This window comes from Limanda limanda, chromosome 19, assembly GCF_963576545.1.
Source record: "Limanda limanda chromosome 19, fLimLim1.1, whole genome shotgun sequence".
In the NCBI taxonomy this organism is placed as follows: domain Eukaryota; kingdom Metazoa; phylum Chordata; class Actinopteri; order Pleuronectiformes; family Pleuronectidae; genus Limanda; species Limanda limanda.
The window spans coordinates 8,068,119-8,091,007 of NC_083654.1; the positions used below are offsets into that span (position 1 = coordinate 8,068,119).

The 22,889-nt window shown below is 44.5% G+C and overlaps 1 protein-coding gene across 1 annotated transcript in view; it reads left to right on the top strand.

The window, feature by feature from the left end:
• csmd2 (CUB and Sushi multiple domains 2) overlaps positions 1-22,889 on the top strand; it is a 260,666-nt gene that overhangs the window by 229,690 nt on the left and 8,087 nt on the right. Inside the window, exons 50-65 of the mRNA XM_061092731.1 lie at positions 1,734-1,922; positions 2,815-3,000; positions 3,257-3,451; positions 3,770-3,943; positions 4,056-4,229; positions 4,912-5,085; positions 8,874-9,062; positions 9,294-9,467; positions 10,634-10,816; positions 14,493-14,669; positions 17,924-18,103; positions 18,576-18,749; positions 18,838-19,011; positions 20,679-20,752; positions 21,173-21,284; positions 21,605-21,784. Of these exons, the coding sequence (XP_060948714.1) occupies positions 1,734-1,922; positions 2,815-3,000; positions 3,257-3,451; positions 3,770-3,943; positions 4,056-4,229; positions 4,912-5,085; positions 8,874-9,062; positions 9,294-9,467; positions 10,634-10,816; positions 14,493-14,669; positions 17,924-18,103; positions 18,576-18,749; positions 18,838-19,011; positions 20,679-20,752; positions 21,173-21,284; positions 21,605-21,784 (2,709 nt within the window). The remainder of the gene's footprint in view (positions 1-1,733; positions 1,923-2,814; positions 3,001-3,256; positions 3,452-3,769; positions 3,944-4,055; positions 4,230-4,911; positions 5,086-8,873; positions 9,063-9,293; positions 9,468-10,633; positions 10,817-14,492; positions 14,670-17,923; positions 18,104-18,575; positions 18,750-18,837; positions 19,012-20,678; positions 20,753-21,172; positions 21,285-21,604; positions 21,785-22,889) is intronic.

Genomic DNA, 22,889 nt, shown 5'->3' on the forward strand with positions numbered 1-22,889 from the left:
TCTGTCTCTCCCCATCCGGATGTTCTGTCGTTTCCCTGCCCTCTTTTTGTCTTGCTTTTTTTTGAAACCGTGACGCATTTTGCCGTGGCGGGCGGAGTGACAGACGGACAAAGTGACGGCTGAGAACCCACAAGTTGCCGTGGTCAGTGTGGAGTTGCCTTTCTAGGGGAGACGTGGGGGGGGGGGGGGGGAACAGATGGCGCCGGCAGATTCAATGTATTCAGCTGTGATCTTCATCAATCCATCTTTTCTCTCCACGGGCCGCCCTTCCGTCTCCAACCAAAACTCCCCTTCTCAGTTTTCTTGTCATTCTCTCCATCCACTGCTTTTTCTCTCTCACTTTTAACGATCTGTCGCTGTTTTCCCGACCATTATCTCTCGATGCTTAGGTCTCATCCTTTCTCTACATCCACCCCTCTCCCCCCTTCTTCCTCTCTATTATCCATTCCAGTGGCAGTCACCTGCTCATGTGATCTGGTTCCTCGGGCCTGCAGGGCCGATTGCACTGAGACAAGCTGCATCAGGCAGAAGGAAAGAGCGAGGAACACAGAGAGAGAGACGCAATTTGACTTTAGACTCAGAAAGAAGTGAAGACTTGAACTCGAGGCTTGCTCGGGAGCCGCCAGTCACAGTGACTGACAGGAGGAGCGAATTCAGTGTCATTTGATTTAAACATCAGGTTTGTTCTATTCCTGACTCGTGTAGGCTTCAAGGAGGACATTCATCCCTTGACGATTGCGGCGATGACAACCTTTTCACACTCGAATACAGCACTTCACAAAAGTACACCTGCTGTGTGTCATCTGCTTCTTAGTGAACTGCAATGTCAAACCTTTCTGTGCCACTAAGTCGTCTGTGAGCTCTCTAGAAAAGTCTTAAAATTCCCTGACTCGCCGGAGCGATTTCGGTGAGGCAGCATCATCCCATGCACGCAGAATACATATTACACCGTCGTCATGACTTAAGTGTGAGAGAGTTTTATCCGATCGTCTGCGTGATGCTCAAAGTTCCCACTTACTTGAAAGTGAGGGATTTCTCGTGAGTAGATATGAGCAGTGGGAGCCGGAATTTGCATTTTTATAGAAATGTAATGTGGTCGTAATAATTCAGTGTAAATGATAACGTGTTATCTTTTGTGCCCATGGTCCACTTCCCATCCAACAATGCTGCATACTTTACCATCACATATTTTTTGAAATGTTTCCAGATTGTGTGTAGTAACACTGTGTTATCGTACAGATTTGCAGAAATGCAATTTAGGCCCCAGCGTTCTCCATTTTTCTGCAAACGACGGACCTGTTGCTGCCGCCATTTCGTATGATGAACGATTATTGCAGCCACCAATTTAGCCAACAAACAAAAACAGATACTTTGCTGGCGTTATTATGTATCCATCACTTTTATGATCCTCCTCCGCTAGCTGCTGACAAACTCCTGTTTCGCTTTGCAGAGCATTACTTTGCTTTAATCAATTTCTCTTGTCTCTCGTCTGCAGTTTGTACCTTAAAGAGATTGTTGTGTAGGGCTGGTATTAATACATATCCTCCTTTGCCACGCCAGGCGTAGAAGACAGATGCAGAGGAGATGTTGGAATCTGTGCTACTGAAGGCACATTAATCCTTCACCTCCTCAGCAACATCTTGCATCATTACTTGGTTTTTATGCCTGTTGAATTCCATTATTATATGTTTATTTACATCTCTATCTATTTATTTTATTTGTTTGTTCCACAGCGGCTTACTGCAGCCCTCCAAGCAACCCCCTGAACGGCACGATGCACAGCCTGACAGGCACGAAGCTGGGCAGCACACTGCGTTTCACCTGTGACCAGGGCTTCCGGCTTATTGGCCAGAGCAGCGCCACGTGCACCCGCAGCCCACAGGGGATTTACCAGTGGAACGCTCCAGTGCCGCTGTGCCAAGGTGAGGGGCGCCATCAAAGCAGCAGGTCATGAGAAGGGTTGAGAGGGTGGTGGTTCCTAAAAATCGAGTCAATTACGTATTTTCCTTCCTTTAACTTCCTATTTCGAATACAAAGCAATTGGTAGAAGAGTTAATTTAGTTTCTGATTTAATTTAATTGATAAAAAGTTTCAGCAAATCCATTTACTTGGGATTGAAGAGCGCTGAGAGTGCGCCTTCATCAACAGTCCTTCAGCCTGAGGCGTGCTTGAAGGAAGCTCACGTTGCCATCCCTCAAAAATGCTTTGAAGACAACAGTGCGTCACATTAATGATGCGTGATTTACCTGAGCTGAACTGTTTATTTCAGTCTTATGGGTCACAGCTATTTCCTTGTGGCTGCGCGAGAATCAGCTATATTGATTCAGGGTTTGAAAGTATTTTTATATGAAAGTAAATGAATCATATAAAGTCAAAGTAATGGTAAAGAAAAACACATCTATTCACGGCTTTCCAATTTCAGATTTTCCCTCTTTTATTCCAAACACATGAAATCTCTTTTTCCAGAGTTTGGTTTCCAGCCAGCCTCATCAACAGTATCAGCTGAGAGTGAAAACTGGGAGCGGCAGCGCAGCCATTCAATATCTGGTCAAGTCCACAGCAGGTGTAATGGCTACATGAATTGCACGTGGTCTCGCTGGACTCGATTGTTTACTATTGTGCAGATGGCGGCCCGAGCTAATGTTTACCGCTCATCAAGGCTGGCCCTGGGCTCGTGTTTGCACTGGGACCCTGTTGTGAGCCGGGCACTCTGCATAAAATAATGGCTATTAGAATATACTTACCTGTGTTCTCGTTCTACTAACCGCATTTCCTCGTCGTCCCTTCCTGATTGTTGTTTCTCTTTCCTTCCAGTCATGTCCTGTGGAATGCCAGTGCCTCCGGTCAATGGCAGCGTCGTTGGCCAGGACTTCTCTCTCGGAGCCACAGCCACTTACCAGTGTAACCCGGGGTTCCTGCTCGCCGGGCCAGTCACCACCTCAGTGGTCTGTCAGGAATTTGGGAGGTGGAGCCCGATTGAGGCCCCACCCAGATGTATACGTGAGTATTTCCCCCTTTTTTTTTACCAGTTTGTTGAGTTGGTGGTACTAATACAATCTCGTAACGTCCTCAGTTTCAAATATCAGGTTCAAGATTGAAACTAGTTTGTCACTCTTATCCAGTAATAAATCAATAAAATGTTGTGTGTTTGCAACAAGCTGACCAGATATTTATCGGCTCACTGCTATCATAGTGTTACCAACATTTAATCAAGTAAATCTGAATTAATAATCTTGGTTTGACCATTGACCCTCAGCCGTGACTTGCCCCGACATCGGCCACTCCGCTGTGGAGCATGGGAGATGGAGACTGATCTACGGAACTCAAAACCAATACGACGCCATTATGATGCTCATATGTGACCCAGGATATTACTACAGGGGTCAAAGGGTCATTCGCTGCCAAGCCAACAGCACCTGGAACTACCCGGATCCACGCCCAGTCTGTGGCAGTAAGTGAAAACTGCAAATCACGTCGACTAATTTTCCCGAAGCTTTTTTAATTAACTCCCTCATTTGCTCAAAAAGATAGGAAAACCTCGGCCGAGAAATTAATTTACCAGCCTCGAAATTTAATTGCACACAAACATATCTTATTTCCACTGTGAAATTGGGAAAACATAACTAAACAGGCATGAATCGTCTAACCAAATGGAATGAATGAAAGCAAAACAAAATCATTTCCCAGACAAGACAAATGATTATTTTTGATTTTATTTTGACCACATGGGATTTTGCAATATTCATATTACAATGTTTTCCCATTTCAGTCATCTCCTGCGGTGATCTTGGGACTCCACCGAACGGCAACAAGATTGGAACGCTGACTGTGTATGGAGCCACTGCCATCTTCTCCTGCAACACAGGTTATACCTTGGTGGGCTCCCGGGTACGAGAGTGTATGTCAAACGGGCTTTGGAGCGGAACCCAGGTCCAATGTCTCGGTAAGATCTACAGCTCCAAAAAATACAATTATAATCTCAAGTTGTCTTTTGCTGCAAAATGTTTCAACGCCTTTCTCCGACCTTGACTGTTTCCTTCTTCATTCGACCACAGCTGGGCATTGTGGCTCCCCGGAGCCCATAGTGAACGGGCAGATCAATGGAGAGAACTACAACTATCGAGGCAGCGTTGTGTACCAGTGCAATCCAGGATTTCGTCTCATCGGGGTGTCGGTGCGAATCTGTGAACAGGATCACCGCTGGTCAGGACGCACTCCTGTCTGCGTCCGTAAGTGCCCAGTGATGACGCTCAGTAGCTAGCTTATCCTTAGAGCTAAGGGTGGTATAGTTGACTCACAGAAATGGGTTACTGACAATCTTTTCTATTTGGAGCAATGGTTTAGATTTAAAAAGTTTACAACTGGATGACTTTTCCCACTTAAATAGCTGTGCACATCATAGTTTTGTACAGATATTACCAAGGGACGCTTTAATCGGGCTATTTTAAGATCGCCGTGGACGACCACTTTACTGTAATTAGACTTGAACCATCTGGCACTGATCACTACTTAATTTCGGGTAATTGAAGATTTTTTTTTCAAAGTTCCTGCATAAATTTAACTTTAAAAGCCAGTGTGTTTTACCATGACTTTTTCAAAGATGTGGTCATTATTCAAAAAATAATACAGTATTCGTTCATTTCACAAGACGATTATTTGACTAAAGATCAAATTAATCACAAATAAATCAAATCACAAGGGTGAAAATAATGACATGCTCAGCCACAGTGGAGCCTGATGCCTGTCAAGTTTGGATCATCTTTCAATTTCAGTGTCTGCACTAATTATTGAAGCGTTTCTGTGACGGTTACTAACCTAATCCGGGCTTTGTTTATTAAACTTCTAAATCCCTCAAACTGCTCGGCAAATGCACTCACATGATTTTTCTCATTTCCCCTTTGGATTTTTCAGCTATTACATGCGGGCATCCTGGCAACCCTACCTTCGGCATGACCCAAGGAAACCAATTCAACTTGAATGACGCCGTGCGCTTTGTCTGCAACACCGGATATGTTCTGCAGGGGGCGGTAAAATCTGCCTGCCAGGGCAACGGGCAGTGGAGTAACACCCTCCCCAGGTGTAAAAGTAAGTGTCAAGTACAGCAGTCAATGCACATTTCATTTCTAGAGCACCCTTATAGCTACAGATTAACGGAAGAATAACTGCAAAGTCCCAGGACAGATGCAAGATGCTGTTTACCAATGGGTCCGGTTGACACTATCAAGCTATTGTAGTTACATGTTAGATTTCCACCATGCTCAGTGGGGAGTGTTGCTTTGTCCTTTTTATATTAACGAAGAAGCGAATTCAGAAAACAAAGTTTGGTGGTTGCGAGGGAGGGAGAGAGAGAGAGAGACATCAATTTATCAGAAAACTCTTTAGCCAACTGGGATGCAGGCAGGGTTGATGTACCGGAACGGGAGGAAGCGAGCACTGCGGTTGCCGAGGCCACAAAATCTGCGACGGCAAGAACTCTTCATCATCCAAGACTTTAGACAACACAAGATTCGGTGCCAATGCCAGGGCTGCATTTTCCCGCTATATGCTGGAGGCTTATTGGCAGACGAGTTGAAGACCATGCATATGGGCGAGTCACTTCATTAAGTTCCTCTGCAGAAAAACATAAAGGTCTGCTCGGTCCACAGATCCTTCTGCCACAGCTGAGGGCAGCAGCACAAACAGGGAGGACCCCGGCGCAGACTGTGGTCGTAAGGTTCAGTGACTGAACTTTACTTGAAACAGACTAGACTCACAGACAAATGGACCGACTCTCAGGCAGGCAGGTACAGGAACATGCAGGCGGGGGGGGAACATGGGAATACACGCTGGGATGTAAGCAGACAATCTGGTTAGAAGCCGCTGGATATGGCTGGGAAAATGAGGGAACAGGTGTTTGTGGGTGAGGAGGTGGATTCGACTTTCATGCAACTGGGATAGAGTGGAGCGAGGCAGGAGATGATGGATCGTGACACGTGTGATCACAGTGCAGCTACGTCAGCAGCGTATAGACAGAAGAGAGAAACTCTTAAGTTGTTGCTTTTCAGTGCCAACGAAACCAGCTTTGTCACCAAATGCATTGGTTGGAGCACTTTTTTTAAACGTGTGCTCATTTCCATATACTTGCCTGTGGGAGTACGGCTCTCTTTTTGTATTCACTCCCATTTATTTTTGGGCAGGTATTAAATTACCTATTGTGTCGTACAAGGTCAAACCTTCTTTGACCACAAACGACCCCAATCACGGGGAGCGCGGAGATGAAACGCACGGACGCCCAGAGGGAGAAAGAGTTTTGAAAGAAGCGTATTAGGAGGGAAATTGAAATGAGAAAAAAAAGGTGGATTTTTTTAATTACCACTGTCTCAACCTCACTGTCCTTGGAGGTTCCAGATTATATTTACATATGATGCTATTTCCTCTTTGCCTCTGAGGCTCACCTGTCTGTCAAGGAAACACACTTGGTTAATAACCACGCAGACGCGGCCAAAAAACAATCACAGGATTCTTGGGAGACTTGCATTCTTGTCTTTTTGCTCAGAATAAGAAGTACCCTGCTCCGCTTTGAACACGCAGAGCAAGGACTTTTTAATTTGGCAGTGTTATTTTGCGAAAAGCAACAAATCCACATCCGTCCCCACCAACCGAAGGCTTCATGACAGGCACAGGAAAGGGGCCGCACGCGAAGACGGGTTCCCGAATGTGACAAGGCGGTGGCAGAACCAGTGACGGGTTGACTTATAATTTTTGTTTTAAATGAGGAGAGAAAGGATTTGGCTTTTTTTCTTTCCAGACGTTAGGATGAGGAGGTCACCAGTCTCCCAGGAATCCTTCCTCAGTGGCGGCTGCATGCATAAGCAGGGAGATTTTCTCCCAGACATACGCCTTAAACCTCCACGCTCTACTAGTAACATCGAATTAGCATTGGCGTCGTTTCCATGCAGATGCCGACTCTTGGATGCATTTCCGCTGGAGACTCGATGTGCTCTCTCTGTGTGGGTGGGTGTGGGCATCTGTTTTGATGCCACATTATCCTCGCGGTTGATGTGGAGACATAAGTAGCTTAGAAGTCTTATCCTCAATCAGATTTATCACCTTAATTACAGCACGCGAGACACATTTGGTGATTCGTGCGCTCCTGTCTGCTACGTTCTTGCTCCCCCCGAGTGGAAAACTGGAAGAGCTCTGACGGCGTCTGTCTCATCCATCTCACCTTCGCCTCGGCTAAGCTCAACCGTCGGCTCCTCTCTTGGAGGGACAGCGAGGAGTGGTTGGATACAGGCGGCAGGAAGAGAGGTGAGGGCAGGGCAGTGCAGGAGTCAATCGGAGAAAGGTAATGATTTCTGCCGTCTAGATTTTAACTACAAGAGTCTGTAGGCTCCATCAATAATGCAGGGAAGCAGGAGAGTACCACCAGCCGGGGCCAGGCCCCTATCCCTCTCTAATCACTAGCAATTTGAGTCACAGAGCCACAGCAACACCCTGTTTGGACGACTTGAGTGTGTTTGTGTGTCTTCCAGCGATAAAAGGTAAGAGTCACAGGACAGGGGAAAATACTCCCTCAGACACACCACTTACAGGGCCGTTACTTGGCAGGAGACCAGGAGGAGGAGAGGGCGACCGGGGTCCCCACTTCTGAGCGGAGCAGAGATGAATTACCCTCAGCCCCTTCTTCGCCTCTCACTGTTGTTTCTCTTTTCCCTTTCATCCCCTCACTTCCTCTCTCGCTGCCCACTCGGTCGCGCACAACATTTTTTTTTTTTTACCAGAAGGTCAGTTGTTTCAGATGACTGTTGGATCCCTTTTGAGCCCACGCTGCCCGAGCACATTTATTCAAAAGCTGAACTCCGAGCTCGGGAAAGTCTCGTGCTGAAGCGGCTCCACTACTTCAAATGCGCTTTTATAGTGTTATTATGCAGTGAGTTGTAAATGATGGCACCACGGGTCAGCTCTCTACTGGAAGGAATACACTATAATAGGTATTTGGGGGGTGATTTAGCTGTGCTGGCCTGCTTGGGAGCATGGAACGAGAGGGCTTTTAGGCACATTAGCATACAATGGGTTCCTTTTGGCATTGGCAAAGGCACACTCGAGAAGGGGGGGGGGCAAGACTGGCGAGGCAAACTGGGGCAAAATGGCTGCGTGGGCACTCTCAGACACGGTTTTAGAAGCCATTAGAGTTTTGGCATCATCGTACCCATTTATTTGTTGCTCTTCACAATATAGAAAAAGACTGAGCAGTAACTGTAATTCATTGCACTCTGACTTAATCGAGCCAATGTAAGGCTTTTGGTTTTGCGTCTCCGGATCTGAGACACTCGAGACGGATTGGCGCTGGTAGCAGCCAGCGCCTGACATTCTGTCATGAATTTTAATATATTCTGCACCATCAGGGTCTCTTCCCCTCTAACTCTGTAACGCACACCCGCCCCTCGCTGTCCCTCGCTCCTCACTCATCCCTCATCCTCGTCTTCCCTAACTCTCCCCATCTGGTGCTAAACTGACATGGTGCCTCTTCTCCTCTGAGCTCTCCATCCATCACCATCTCTGCACCACTGCGGCCAGCAGGAGACCGGCTCTAATGAAGCAAATGTTTATTTCCGGAGTCTGCCTCCTACTTTATTTGGGGTGGATGGATGGATGCTGAATAGGTGGAAGTGGTAGATCAGGAAATGAACAGACACACAAGAGTAAATGCAAGAGAAAAACTGCTTATAAATTGGATATGTTCTAATGTGTGTGAGACATTTACCGACATCATAGCTTAAAAAACGGTCAGAACAACAAGTCTTCAACCCAAAAAGAAAATCCTATAATGCTGACACAAGATGCCTTTTTTTCTCCTTTTCTTTTCACCTACCCTGCATCCCTCTCTTCAGTTGTGAACTGCACGGAGCCGGGCAACGTAGAGAGCAGCGTTAGGCAGTTACTGTCCAGCGGGCCGCATCGCTACAGCTTCCAGACCACGGTGTCGTACCGCTGCAACCCAGGCTACTACCTGCTGGGCACCAGCTCCATCTCCTGTCAGGGGGACGGAACGTGGGACCGCTCCCTTCCCAAGTGCCTGTGTGAGTACCTCAACTTCTGAAGCCCTGTGCTTAGGCTGCGTGCGAACATATAATATTGTTTTCCATTTGTAACATTTTCTGTCTTAGTTTGATTCGACAGATCCAATCTAACATCAATACACTATAATTGGGCTAAAACAAAGCAGCCTGCTATGAACAATTTGTGTTTTTTCATAACTTTTTCACATACTCACCTTCACTTCCTCCCGTCTCTCTTCTCTGATTGGACAGTGGTGCTGTGTGACCGCCCCAGCATGCCACCTTACGCCCAGATCTCCGGCGACCGTCGGACAGTAGGCTCAGTCATCCGGTACAGCTGCATCGGCCAGCGCACCATCATCGGCAACACAACGCGAATGTGCCAGCTGGACGGCCAGTGGAGCGGCTCGCCGCCACACTGCTCTGGTACGGAAAACTACACCCAGATTGACTGACTGAGGGTTTGGATCAATAAAGGGGAAAATAACCCGTAAACAAACCCCCCTTTTGTGAACAAACAGCTTTGGGTTGTTAATATTTGGAGCGATGTCCTGCACAGCCCAGCTTGTCATCCTCTCTCCCCGTCTGCCTTTAACACTTACTCAAGTCAGTTGTAATCTCGCCTCCCAGTCACAGCGATGATCTTGTAACGCCAGGCCAAGAGAATAAACTGTTTGTGTGGCAGCTGTTAGCAGGTAATGGGCAAAGTGGGTGGACCAAAGACGGAGCGGCCTGTCTGCTCCACAGACCTCAAGGGCAAAAACAGTGTTCCCCCCCATAAAACTGCTTTAATCTCTTCTTATTTGACTAAGGAGCAGGGATGTCCGCACCTCCGCTGGGTTATGAAGCACTATAACATCGCAGTCATCAGTCCACATACTTCCTCTCCCCTTAGAGCAATTCACTTCAAGGTTCCTAGTATATCTTATCGCCATGCAAAAGGCCCTGGGGTCGTCCAGACACGCGAGTCCACAAATACGACCACATTCACGAAGATGTGACAGGGACACACCAACCGGAGCGTGCACACAGTCCCACGAGCCGTGTGACAATAAACCAGCATGCTGACAGTTTAATGTCACAATTCATGACACTCATATATAGCCAGGGGATTGCTAGTGTTCTTTCAATGGGCAATAAACACAACATCTTTATAAAGATTTGCCCGACTTTCTTAGCTAAGCTAAGCTATTAAAGTGATGTTGACCAGCTTCTTGGTAAGAGCGGTGCACAGCCGCACTGAACAGTCTCTGAGTATTTTCAATTCAGGACAAAGAATTATGTTCCTAAGCACAAAATATGTCGGGTCGATGAATCGTACTGCATATTTTCTGCTGTTGAACAAATAGGCATAATGAAACTTGATGTATTTGCTGAGCTAATCACTCCTTACCGAGGTAGAGGGGCGTAACTTTGGGAGGCAATTGGTTCAGAGGGGGTCTGGGTTACTCTTCTATCATTGTGTTTAATATGTGAACATCATTCATGCAGGAGTGCCTGTGCTGTTCTCCACAGGAGTGATATTCTCATACTGTCCAAAAGTATGCGCCTTTTTTCCCATTCATGAATACATGTTTTCCGTCCTGTTTCAGGAGAATCCACCGGGCTGTGTGGAGATCCAGGTGTTCCTGTGCATGGTATCCGTCTGGGAGAAGAGTTCACGGTGGGGAGTGCCGTGCGCTTCAGCTGTGAGCCCGGCTTCATGCTGAAGGGTTCCCCGGAGAGAACCTGTCTGGCCAATGGAACCTGGCTCGGAACCCAACCTGAGTGTCATGGTAATGAGTGGAGAGGGGGTTGAAAAAAAAGAAAAGTCATACTCACTCTGTATAAAGCAGGAGGACCGCTCAGCATTTACAGGAATGTTTTTAAGTGCTTGGAAGGAGAGTAATTATGGATTTTGGCCTTGTCTGCTCACCCAGAGATGCTGTAGGTGTCTTTCAACTATCCTGTCTTGCAGTAGTAGCTTTTGGAATAAGTGGCAATGAGAGTAATGGTTCCTGGCTATTTGGTCCTTACATAATGTAAGTGAGAGCCTTGTGTGCAAACGTGGTTGTTAGTTGAGTGCATTCACTGTGATTTGCACAGAAAGGGTTGTATAAGTGTTGGGATCATGTGAGGTTATGGTGAGACCAAATCAATAGGCTGATTGGTGCAGTATCCACTAATTTGTGGTGAAAAGGGAGCTGATCTCTGAGGTGCAGCTTCAAAGTTTCATCCGTCACTCGTGGAGGCAAACCCTTTAGGTACAGAGTGAGTGTCCTGGATACCAAGGAAGCGCTTGAAGGAAAACAGATGCTCATTTTCCTCGAAATCAGTCAGTTGTTAAGGAATGTGATCGGGAGGATTTCCCCTTGGATGCATTGGAAGTATTCTGGACGTCCTGCAGCAGAGCCACAAGACTATGGAAAAGATACACAACCCATCTGGCCTGGGTCGATCTAGAGCTGGGGGAAACTCTTTCTCTTTTATCTGGTCTAGCTACTTGGCATTTGTAGTGAGCTACGCTAACAGTTACTCTGTAACATGAAAAAAAATGAAGCTTCAATGCACCGATGCTACGAAATTCTGTAACTTAAGCAACACCAACATGGCAAAAAGGAATTTACGACACCATTTCACTGCTGTTTTAATGATCAATGATCACTTTAAAAGGGCTTTGCTACTGAAAACGTTTTGATTCAGAAAAAACATTACTGAGAGGTGATGTATTTTCATGATGCTTGACTCCTGCTGCTGGTTTGGTTCCAGCCATTTGCTGCATGTCTTTGCCCGTGTCACACTTAATGTTCGGCTAGTAGAGGTAAACTGAATAATAATAATAATAATACAATACATTTTATTTGTATAGAGCAGGGGTGTCCAAACTTTTTGTCCCGAGGGCCACATACAGAAAAAAATACCAAGGACTGGGCCACTCACGTGCCACGCCCCCCTGCCCTGGAGTGGACAGTTGACAGTCGGGTCGCTCAGGGCGGGGGGGCGTGGCGTGGTGGCGTTCTGAGGGATAGCTAGCAAGTCAGCAAAGCAATTCACCGCCAGACCACTAGGTGGAGTAACGTTTTTTTGTCGAAGACAACCTTGGAGACACCTTCTTTGTGTGTGGCAGTCTTTGTCGACCTTTTATTACTTTTTCTGGAGGACAAATTTGTCCCTGATCTTTCTACACAGCTTCGTACACTCGTCGACCTGCAAACCGTCGTCAGCCGAGATCTCCTTCCAGGAATTGCAGGTCATCTGCGTGTCCTTGTATTTAGTCAGTGACGGGTTATACAAGTGGTCATACTTTCAGATATCTTCTGCCAAGTGCTCTTCTATTTGGTCCATATCCGTTCTTCTAAATCTTACTTGGTTTCTGCCGGTATTATGGGGCATGAAACCGGAAATATGACTCTGGAAAGGATGTAGTTAGCGGACCATTCACAGCCTTGCGGGCTGCGTGAGGCTTGCGTAGCTTTGTCGTATAGTTACAAAAATTGGTGAATGCACGCAAGCACGAAAGAAGGGGCACGCAAGCACGCAAGGGCTCTTGCGTGCCCCTTCTTGCGTGTCTCTGAAAACACAGAAGCATGCACCGGCCTCTCCCCTGTCGAAGAAGCTTGGCCCCACAAAGCAAAACAAAGTGCTTTAGGTAAGTGCCATTTGAGCGCTACTAAATTTTGAGTATCAAAAAAAAATATATATTTTTTTTTTCTTATAAATTATTTTTTAGACATTGATGCGGGCCAATTCAAAATGGATGACGGGCCGCAGTTGGCCCGCGGGCCGTAGTTTGGACACCCCTGGTATAGAGCTTTTAACGATGTTCAACGATACTTTGTGGGAATAGAAAAAACAAGTAGATAAAAATGAATAACGTTATCATTACAAGTTGTGAAAACAAAAAAAGCAGAAATGCCTTTTAATAATAGAAAAAGATGAATGTAGTAGTTTATGCAAACTTGTACTGTCGGTAATTGCTGGTGCATAACAGTGCTCAGAAGTTTAACCACTCCCACTGCATGGGTTTTTATGCATAGATTGTTGAATATGGCTTATGCTAAGTGGTGGAAAATTATTTTTTCTTTTTGTTTCAAGTTAACATTATGCAGCAAAAATTATACAAACTCTTTATTAGGAAGTGTTTAAATGTAGCCTGATTTACATTATAATCATTTAATTTGCTGTCAGTATGCATGGCTTTTTATTTTGCAGTATTTCTGCAGCTGTCACGTTTTAAGGATCTTTTTTTTTGCCTCACAGAGTCACAATTCCTTTTCCATTTTCCTTTCACGTTATATGTCAGGCTATACTGCATGATACTGCATGAACAGCAGGTTTTTACTCATCACCTAGCAACACTAAAATGATAAAAACCAGACATAAACTTAGCTGCAGTTTTACACCTTCAAGTCCCACATCCAGTTATATCTACCAGTGATATTATATTATATTCTTCTCCTGACCGCATGGCCCCTTTTCTGTCCTTCATTATATACAGTGTTATTTCTAGAAGCTCCGTCCCGTCTCCCACTCTGTTTTCATTCGTGCTCCCAGCGCACCCCCTGCATGCACACGCATAGAACCACCTTCCTCTCACTCCAGCACCACCTGGCTCCCCCGGCCTCGCTCAGTCTCCTTCCCTCTGTGGCGTGCGCTGTGCCTTCCAGCCAAGGTTGCCCACCTGTTCTCGGTTGGCACAGACTTCAAGGGGCCAGGCCACATCTGGTCATTACGGCGGGGTGATGCCCACGGGTCTCTGAGGGCCCAGGGCAAGCTGGAGACTGTAATGAACAGAACCATCACTGGCGGACGGACAGACACTGTGGGATGTTTTCTGAGCAGAGGATGTGTCCATCAAAGTGGAGTTACTTGTGAAGTAGGACGCGAGGGAAGATGGGGAAGGGAGTGTTGGATGGAACGTAAGGAAAGCAGAGACATGGAGTATAAAAGTTACATAGGAGAATATCAACCCATATTATTTTTCACTTGAGGAAGTCGTACCAAAATGCATATTAAGCGCAATATAAAACTCTATATAATATGGGATAAAGGGCCCTTTTAGAAAACTAAACCTTTGTGATTGTTCAAATAGACTCAGAAGAACAATACAGAATTTCTATTGGTGGTTTATTGCCTTTAGTGATCTCCAATTAGAAGTTATGCATGAGTTTAACCAGCTTAATTGAATATAACAGTGCCAGGTGCAAAAATGTAATTTGATGGTTTTGGGATTGAGGTTGTGAGAAAGGCACGTTTAAAATAGAGATAAGTGAATGGATAAACGTAGTGAAATGAGAACTGTTCCAACACACACGCACACACACAAAGTACAGTGCTGGTCATTAGGGACTTAAAGGGATATTTCACAATAGACTATCACTTTTGGAAAGTACAGGCGGAATACATGAGCCTTTAGTCTGTAAATAAATATTTGCTCATCCTTTTCTGTGGCCGTCTCTTTTCATTTTTCAGTTATCTCCTGTGGAAACCCTGGAACTCCACGGAACTCCCAGATTCTGATCCACGACGGCCTGACATTTTCCAGATCCATCACTTACGCTTGCAGAGATGGGTATTACTCTACCGGCCTGCTCTCCCGACACTGCACCGTAAACGGCACCTGGACCGGGAACATGCCTGAGTGCTCAGGTAAGAAACAGCTCTCGCAGAAAACTGCATCTATACATAGTTTTTGTCTTTTTTTGTGTATATTTAAATACGTCTTCATGCTCAGTTTTAGGATGCTTTCCTGTTTTCTTGTCTAATGCACATCTAGGTTTTCTATCTGATCGCATCTGATCTTTATGTGTAGTGCATAGGGTTGCAAAGGGGCGGAAAGTTTCCGGTAAATTTCCGGAAACTTTCCACGGGAATATTAAGCTTGGGAATTTTGGGAATTTTGAAAAAAACAAAACAATGCAAATTAAACGCTGAGCAATAAAAACATAATTTAAAACTCTATTTTAAAGATGTATGGAATGCAGCACACACTGCACGTTGAGTTTCAACCCTCCACTGTGCATTCTTCCATCACATGCACAGATAACTCCCAGCATCCTTCACACTACAGCAGGGCTATTGAGGCCTGCTGTAGTGTGCAGGACTAGTCAGGTAAATTTCGATGATATTACTGGGGAAAATATATTAACATGCTTATTGAGGATTGTTGATCTGTTCATCTAGCCTATTTCCATTAATTTATCCATCAATTATAAAATATTTTTACAGACTATTCCAATTGTTTGGCTAACTATTTATATCTCTGGCATTGCATTAGTATTTTTTTACAAACTTTTTTCTCATCTTATTCTACAGAACAATGCCACGTGCACTATCTCATGTGTGGAGGCATTTCACCCCATCCAATGTAGAAGGAAAGGCTGTGTACATTTGCAAATACTGTGCAAAGACCTATGTTAAGAATGACACAACGATGCCGAAGCATATAGTCAAGTGCCCAAAGTTTCCTTTAGGGCTCAAATCAGCCTATGACACAACAAAATGTTTATATCTATGTCTGTATATGACAAGGTAAATACAGTTAGTATAAATTACCCACAACATTTCCAGTTTATTCCCGTTAATTCCTGTTAATTCCCGTTAATTCCCGTTAATTCCCGTTAATTCCCGTTAATTCTCGTTAATTCCCATGGAAAGTTTCCAACTTTGAATATTCCCGGAATTTTGCAACCCTAGTAGTGCATCACTAGTTTACCCTTTGGTTGAACATGGCGGCACCATCAGAATACATATGCAGGATTAGAGAGCAGGGACATGCAAGTTAAGTAGATAATATTATGCAAGATATGTAATGTTGGGCCAGAAATGTGAGGGGACAATGATTATCATGGGGCATGTTAATCACTTGTAACAGCTGGTACTTTTATAACAATGGATGGACTCATGTGGTTCCCCTGGATCACTGGACACTGGTTCACAGAATGATCCCCTCAAATGGCAAAGGCCTGACTGACAGCGCTTTGCCATCATGTCGCACAAAAGACACACAGCTGCTGTGCAGAGCCAAGAGACCCGGGCAAATAGGGGTCACATAGAGAACCTTTTTCTCATCAATGAAGAGGATCAAAACCCTGAGCGGCGCCATTACGGATTTCAGAACTCACTGACTCCGTGGGGAGCGAAAGGATATGTGTTGACACAGTTCAGCAGGACACCTTCGGGGACATGTGAATAAGGGCACTTTTAGTTCAATGATTTCTACTAATCCCGAACAAATTATAGGCTAAAAAGGGATTCAGATGTGAATAGAGTTTCTTCTCCATTTGAGCTGTAACTTGGGCTACATCCATACTACTTCATTTTTATTTTCAAATGTTTTGGCTCCATATCAGTTTTCATCCCCGTCCATATACTAACACACCTGAAAATGGATATCCCTGGACCACATGGAAACATTTGGTCTTTAGTTGCAGAAAGAGCAAGGCTTTAAATGAGATATTTATATAGATATGAATACTGAATTTAACAGGGTCAGTGACACATGTAATTGATTATCCATGTCGCGTTCTGCACTGTTGGCCGAGGCTGAAGCCGGCTGCTTTCTTCCGGGAGAGGGTCATGTGATAGGAGCATGACGAATCAGTGAAGGCTATTCATGACCAAAAAAAAACAATCAGCAAGAAGTTGTGTCTACGTCAATTGTTTCCAAACATTTCCGGTTCTGCCCGTCCAAATATAGACACAAATTAAAAATGGGACCATCAATGTTTCCAGACTTTGCAGATCTAGCGGCTCTAAACTTAGTTTGGACCGCCGGTATATCCATACAAGAGTTAATACATTTTAAAACTTTTATAATTAGCCCTATAAACTGTCAGGATCATTAATTAAAAAGTTTGATTTAGCTCTCTACCATCAGGGGCAGGGGAAGGACTGTTTGGCAATGACAATCTATGATAATATTATCATCTCGGTGCATCTCAGCCCCTGTAGGTGTTATTCCAGGGTAGATAGACATAGCAGCTTACCAGCCCAGTGGGACGGACAAGTACTTGCTCAGTCAAGGGCGAGACATCACACTTCCAAGAGACCCAGTTTCCTCGCCCTCCTGGGAAGCTTTGCTGAAACGCTGGTCATAGGCATTTCCAGTGATAATGCCTTTATGTTTGTCCCAAGGAAACTCAGCACAAGTTTGTCCCGGATTCTCCTTTTCCAGCTACAGCAGAGCCGAGCTGCGACGCTGCTGAGTCACTCAGTGGAATTCTCCCTTCTTTTGCTCAGTCACACTGTTTTCCCTGCAGGATATAAAAGTATAACCAAGGATAAATGTGGTACATTGTGGAGCCAGTGGGTGGGGGGGTACTGCAGAGGGATACCCATCACACGATTTAGTCTCAATGCAGCCTAAAAGCTCTCAACTGTAGACTATCAAAGCACTCAAGGACACTGCTTTTAGATAAAAAAAAAAAGTATTAAATCACACCATGGGTGGTGGTGATTGAAAAGTCTGTCGGTTGCAAACTAAGCAATATTTTTAAACTCATGCAGGGTAGAAATGTATCATCCAAAAGTGGTTGGGCCATAAATGAAGTGCTAATTGCCTGTGAAGACCCATCAACTACATTTCTTTTTAGATTAAGTTTTGCTGGTGAGGTGAATTGCTTGGGTCAAGCACATATAACAGAGCATTAACTTTAAAGCTCAATGCGCTGTTTCGTTTAAAATAGTGTGTTTACTTGTTTGTATTAACCTTAAGTGTGTGTTTGCTATTGATTTCCTGCTTTACCGAGCACAGGGAAATGTAGAAATAAAATTATAGCATCAGGTAATGTGGCTAAGACATGACAAGGTTTCAAACTTCTCAACTTTTCCAAGTCAATTGTATTAGCCTATTTATGTATTCTCACTTCCTGTTATCTTTTTTTAATTATATGTTTATGCAGTAATCAACTGCGGTGATCCTGGAGTACCAGCCAATGGGGTGAGGGTAGGGAACGACTTCACGTTCAACCGAACAGTCAGTTTCCAGTGCTCTCCTGGTTTCACCATGGACGCCGACCGGGCCTCCACCCTCATCTGCACCAAGGATCGCACCTGGAACGGCACGAAACCACAGTGCAAAGGTAAAGCTGTGTGGAGTTTTAGCTGCAAACGGACGGTTCTGATATTGTAATTTTTACAATAGTAATTTTCCTTTACGCTTATACTTACAAAGATTGGAATCCATGACACCATTTATAATAATTTGAATGCAGTGTACATCCGCAGCGCTGCAGTGGTCGATAATCGATTTCTCTTTAGTTTTGCAGCCTTTTTCTTATTTCTTTTATTTTTATTTCCCCTTGGTTTCTTTTTCTGTTAAAGACAATACTTGCCATTTTGTGAACCTTTTGTTTTCTGATTAACAAGTGGGTTGTCCCTATGGGCTGGGGTGCAGGCAAGGGAAATCTGCATTCTGCGTTGTGAAGTAATTCTTTATAAATTAAAAAAAGTTGTTTGTACTACTACTATATAGTAGAAAATTTGCTTTATTTTCTCTTTAAGGTGTTGTTAAAATCATATGACTTAGTTTTCCTGCAATGCATCTCTTTGTAGCGATCGTCTGCGGCGCACCCCCCACCATCCCCAACGGACAGGTCGTGGGTACCGATTTCATCTGGGGCTCCAGCATCAGCTACGCCTGCAACCAAGGTTACCAGCTGTCCCTGCCTACCGTGTTAACATGCCAGGGCACCGGCAACTGGAGCGGGGAGAAGCCGCAGTGCTTCCGTAAGTGTCACTGATTGGTACAATATGTAGGCCTGCAGTATGTAGTACGTTGGATTCACATATGTTTCTCTCTCCTGTATCTTTGCAGCTGTGTTCTGTGGAGACCCAGGGATGCCAGCCCAGGGAAAGAGAGAGGACCGAGGTTTCACCTACCTCTCCTCGGTCTCCTTCTCTTGCTACCCGCCTCTTGTCCTGGTGGGCTCTACCAGGAGATACTGCCAGTATGACGGCACATGGAGTGGCACACAACCCTCTTGCATAGGTAAGCTTGTCATTTGTGACTCCATTCATTGTGAGACTAACATACTGAATTTGACAGAATACTTTTGTGTAATAACCAAAGCCATTAGATACAAAACGGTTAACGGCAGCTGTTGACACGATTGTTTATGGACTCTATAAGAAAAACAAGTATTGTATGTGTACAACACTATTAGTACCACCACCCATTAGCTTGCTTAAATTCTGACCCCTTATGTTCTCCCCAGTGTTTTGCAATCAAGAAAATAACGCATGCAGAAACTATTTAACCCCGGCAAACAAGATTTAAGGATTTGTCCATCTAATTAATTAAAACAGCTCAGAACACTGCTTTCAGAATGACTGCCGGTTCAGCCAAATCTTTCTTTTCCATGTCGATATGATGCGATGTTGCACGAAGGCCCAGTTTCACCAAACTTGCCTGGAACACGCAAACTGCAATTTGCAATATGAAACCGATCCCTCTCCTGTGCATTTAAACATGTTTCACTGAAGATTTGCATGAGCAGGCAAAGACTCCATAGAGCTCATAGATTCAGCTGCAATGTCCTAGTTGCAAAACTAAACCTTACCATTTGTGAATTCTATAGAAGCAGTGCTTGTAACACACTTTTGTGAAACTGGCACCCGTATTAAATTTCATACTTCCATCTTGGCCCTCTGTAACATAATATTAAAGAGTAATATCATTTGTGAAGCACTCTCCGCTGAAGCACTGAAGGAAATCTCGCTGCGTCGACAAAAACACCAAAGCGCATCAAATAAAAGGCACCGTTTCAGCCCTTAGGTCCGTTGTGGTATTCAGGGGTTAAAGGGAGGAAGGTGTAAAATATGCACACATGCAAACCTTTGACCCGATAATAGTTAGTTTAAACATTAATTTATTATAGCCCTTGGGTCACTGATAAGTGCTCTGCCTGAATGCATAATTTATCCGCAATTTTGTTTAGACACTGATGGAAATCTACAGCTCCTGACACGTGGGAAGGGTTTGAGATTTAATCAATTAAAATAGAACTCTTGCACAACCTGTTATTAGCTTTACATCCCCTTGTTTGGGCTCTCGATTCAAAGATGACTGCACTAAGGCTGAGTGAGACCCCTTGAGAAATAAGAAATGTTACATTTCATCCGGACCCCCAGGCCTTGGCAACTTGCATATAATGAGCCTGGTGTATACGTTCAGCTTTATTGTCACGATTAGGAATTTGAAGCTTCCTTGATCGCCCTCCCAACACAACGTAGGCTGCAAAGGAAATAAGACCCAGTGAGAATTTACTGTTAACTTTGAGGTGGTGAATATAATGCATTTGTTGTTGTGGGGGAAATTATGTCACGATTATGTGGGTGTGTGGACTGATAAGGCCTGAGAGCTTGTCATTGTGTTATAAGCCTCTCGGAGCAGGGACTCAGATCACCAATAAAAGACTTTGTAGGATTTGTGAATGTGACTGTGTGTGTAGATATATATGTCCACTTGTATAGGTCCTGTAGTGTGTGTGCGGGTGTGTGCGTGCGTGCTTGGTAATCTCAGTGTTTCACACCAGACCTGTGAAAATTCCAAGGTGATATATATCGCAGGTGATATGTGTAATAAATGGGACTTGCTTTAACATGGTAGTCGATGCAGTTATTTAAGAAGTGTGTGTGTGTGTGTGTGTGTTTCAGATCCCACACACACAACCTGTGGAGACCCTAGCGCTCCTCTCTTTGGAAATCAGAACAACAGTCAAGGCTACCAGGTGTGAATATGTGGTATTTCCTTTTATCACTGTACCTTACATTTGCCCGTGTTGACTTTGGGTTTTAATTATTGACTTCTCACATGATTGACTTCTCCTTTGATTAGAGGCCTTTAAACTTTCTAAATATATATTAACAATGTAAATGTCATGATGTGGAGACATGTCCAATGGTTGACTCTTAAGTAATCATCATTTTTATTTGATGTGGCATTATGAACCATATTAAACTCTTACTGGTAGATTTGTTTATAAATGTGATTTTAAAACCAGCAATTACCTCAGGTCCAAAAGTCGAGGTCATATGTTTCCTTTGAATCATCGTGATAATGGCGTGATCATTGAACTGACGTGTGTGTGCACAATCAGCTTGCACTAGATTTGTCCACTGTCCACATCTTCCTGTGTTTCCTCTTACAGATCAGCAGCACTGTGTTCTTCAGCTGCAGGAAGGGCTACTTACTGCAGGGCTCCATTTCCCGCACGTGTCTGCCCAACCTCACCTGGAGTGGTTTTCAACCCGAGTGCATTGGTAAGAATGGAATATGCTCATAGTGCAAAAAAGACTATACAGTGCATAAGCAGAGACGAAGAGAAAGCCTTCAGCCAAAGTTTGCATTACTCAAAGTCTGACACCTATGTATCCCGTGTCTTGTTCGTGACCCCACATCTTCACCTAGGAGCGCTTTTTCACTTTATCTCTTCCATTGCAATTGTTCTCTTTTGTTTTGTACGCCGCTGCTCCCTCTCCCCGGCTCATCTCTTCATCCCAACTTTAACCTGTTTCTCTAAGATCCCGCTCTCTTCTTCTGTGGTCTCTTTAATCCGTTTCTCCCCCTCGTTCTCTCTCAGCCCACCACTGCAGCCAACCAGAGCTGCCGGCCCAGGCTGATGTGAGAGCCATTGAACTGCCATCTCTTGGCTACACGCTCATCTATACATGTCAGCCGGGTTTTTACTTGGCCGGAGGATCAGAGCACAGGACATGCAGGTCTGATGGGAGCTGGACAGGAAAACAACCTCTGTGTGCAGGTACATACATGGTTCTGTTCCATCTATAGGGGAGCATGGGGATAATATTTGATACTTAGAATGTAAATATGTGTATACATGCATTTTCTGTGCTTTCGCTGGTGGTCATTTCAATAATAGTATTAACATTAGTAGCGTGAATACCAACATGTAGGTTGGATTTATGCCATGGAGCCAATTTATGCCAATTGTCAGAGAGTTTGAGATTAAAGTCAGGATAAAATCCAGGAGATTTACTTAACGTGATGGTGGAGACTGGTCGAGATCAGCTGGTTCTGGAGATGTGTCTGACCTTCTGGCGTGGTAACACAAGCCCAAACATACAGGCAGAAACACACACCACAGAAGGGAGCACACCCAGTTTCCCAGGGAAGCACATGGATGTATTAAAAATCTAAAACATTTCACCTCTTGTTTATAATGAACAGTTTCCATTAGCTGCTTTTATTGAAACCACTGGGATCTTGACTGGTGCCCAATTCAGTGGTGCCTTAGGTTGGGAAATTGGGGGTTCAGCTAATGTTGATGAATAGCTCTGTTAACACTTGCTTATTCTGAGACACATGCCAGGGTAGAATGGCCCATCCATCACACAATTACACAGCATGGACTGACACACACACACACACACACTCAGAGCTACACACACATACAATACTTGAAACATTAACAAGGGGGCAAAACCTGATTAGACCAATGCATCCCATTGATTAGGTTAGCAGAAGTACCTCTTATAAATGGCGAAGCGGTGTTAACAAGGTCCAGCAGACAAATAGCCTGCCATTAAGACACCCATAAGCATTGGGCTAAATACATATAGGGAAAAAATAGAGTCATCAACACACAATTATCTCGGGTAGACGAATGCTAATGGCTTAAAGAGAAATGTAGAGGTGATGTCTATGCCATTAAGTGAAAGGCAAGAAAGAGAACTGGCCTTAGCACGTATGGGACATTAACAGCGCCTGTGGATGCAGTGATGGAGGGGCAGCTCAAAAGACTGGCAGCTAATAAAGTGGAAGGCTGGAGGAGTGTGTGTGCGTTTGTGTCTGTATACTTTCGTTCAAGGTGATGTTTGTGCTCAAACTACCATCAGTGTCCCACA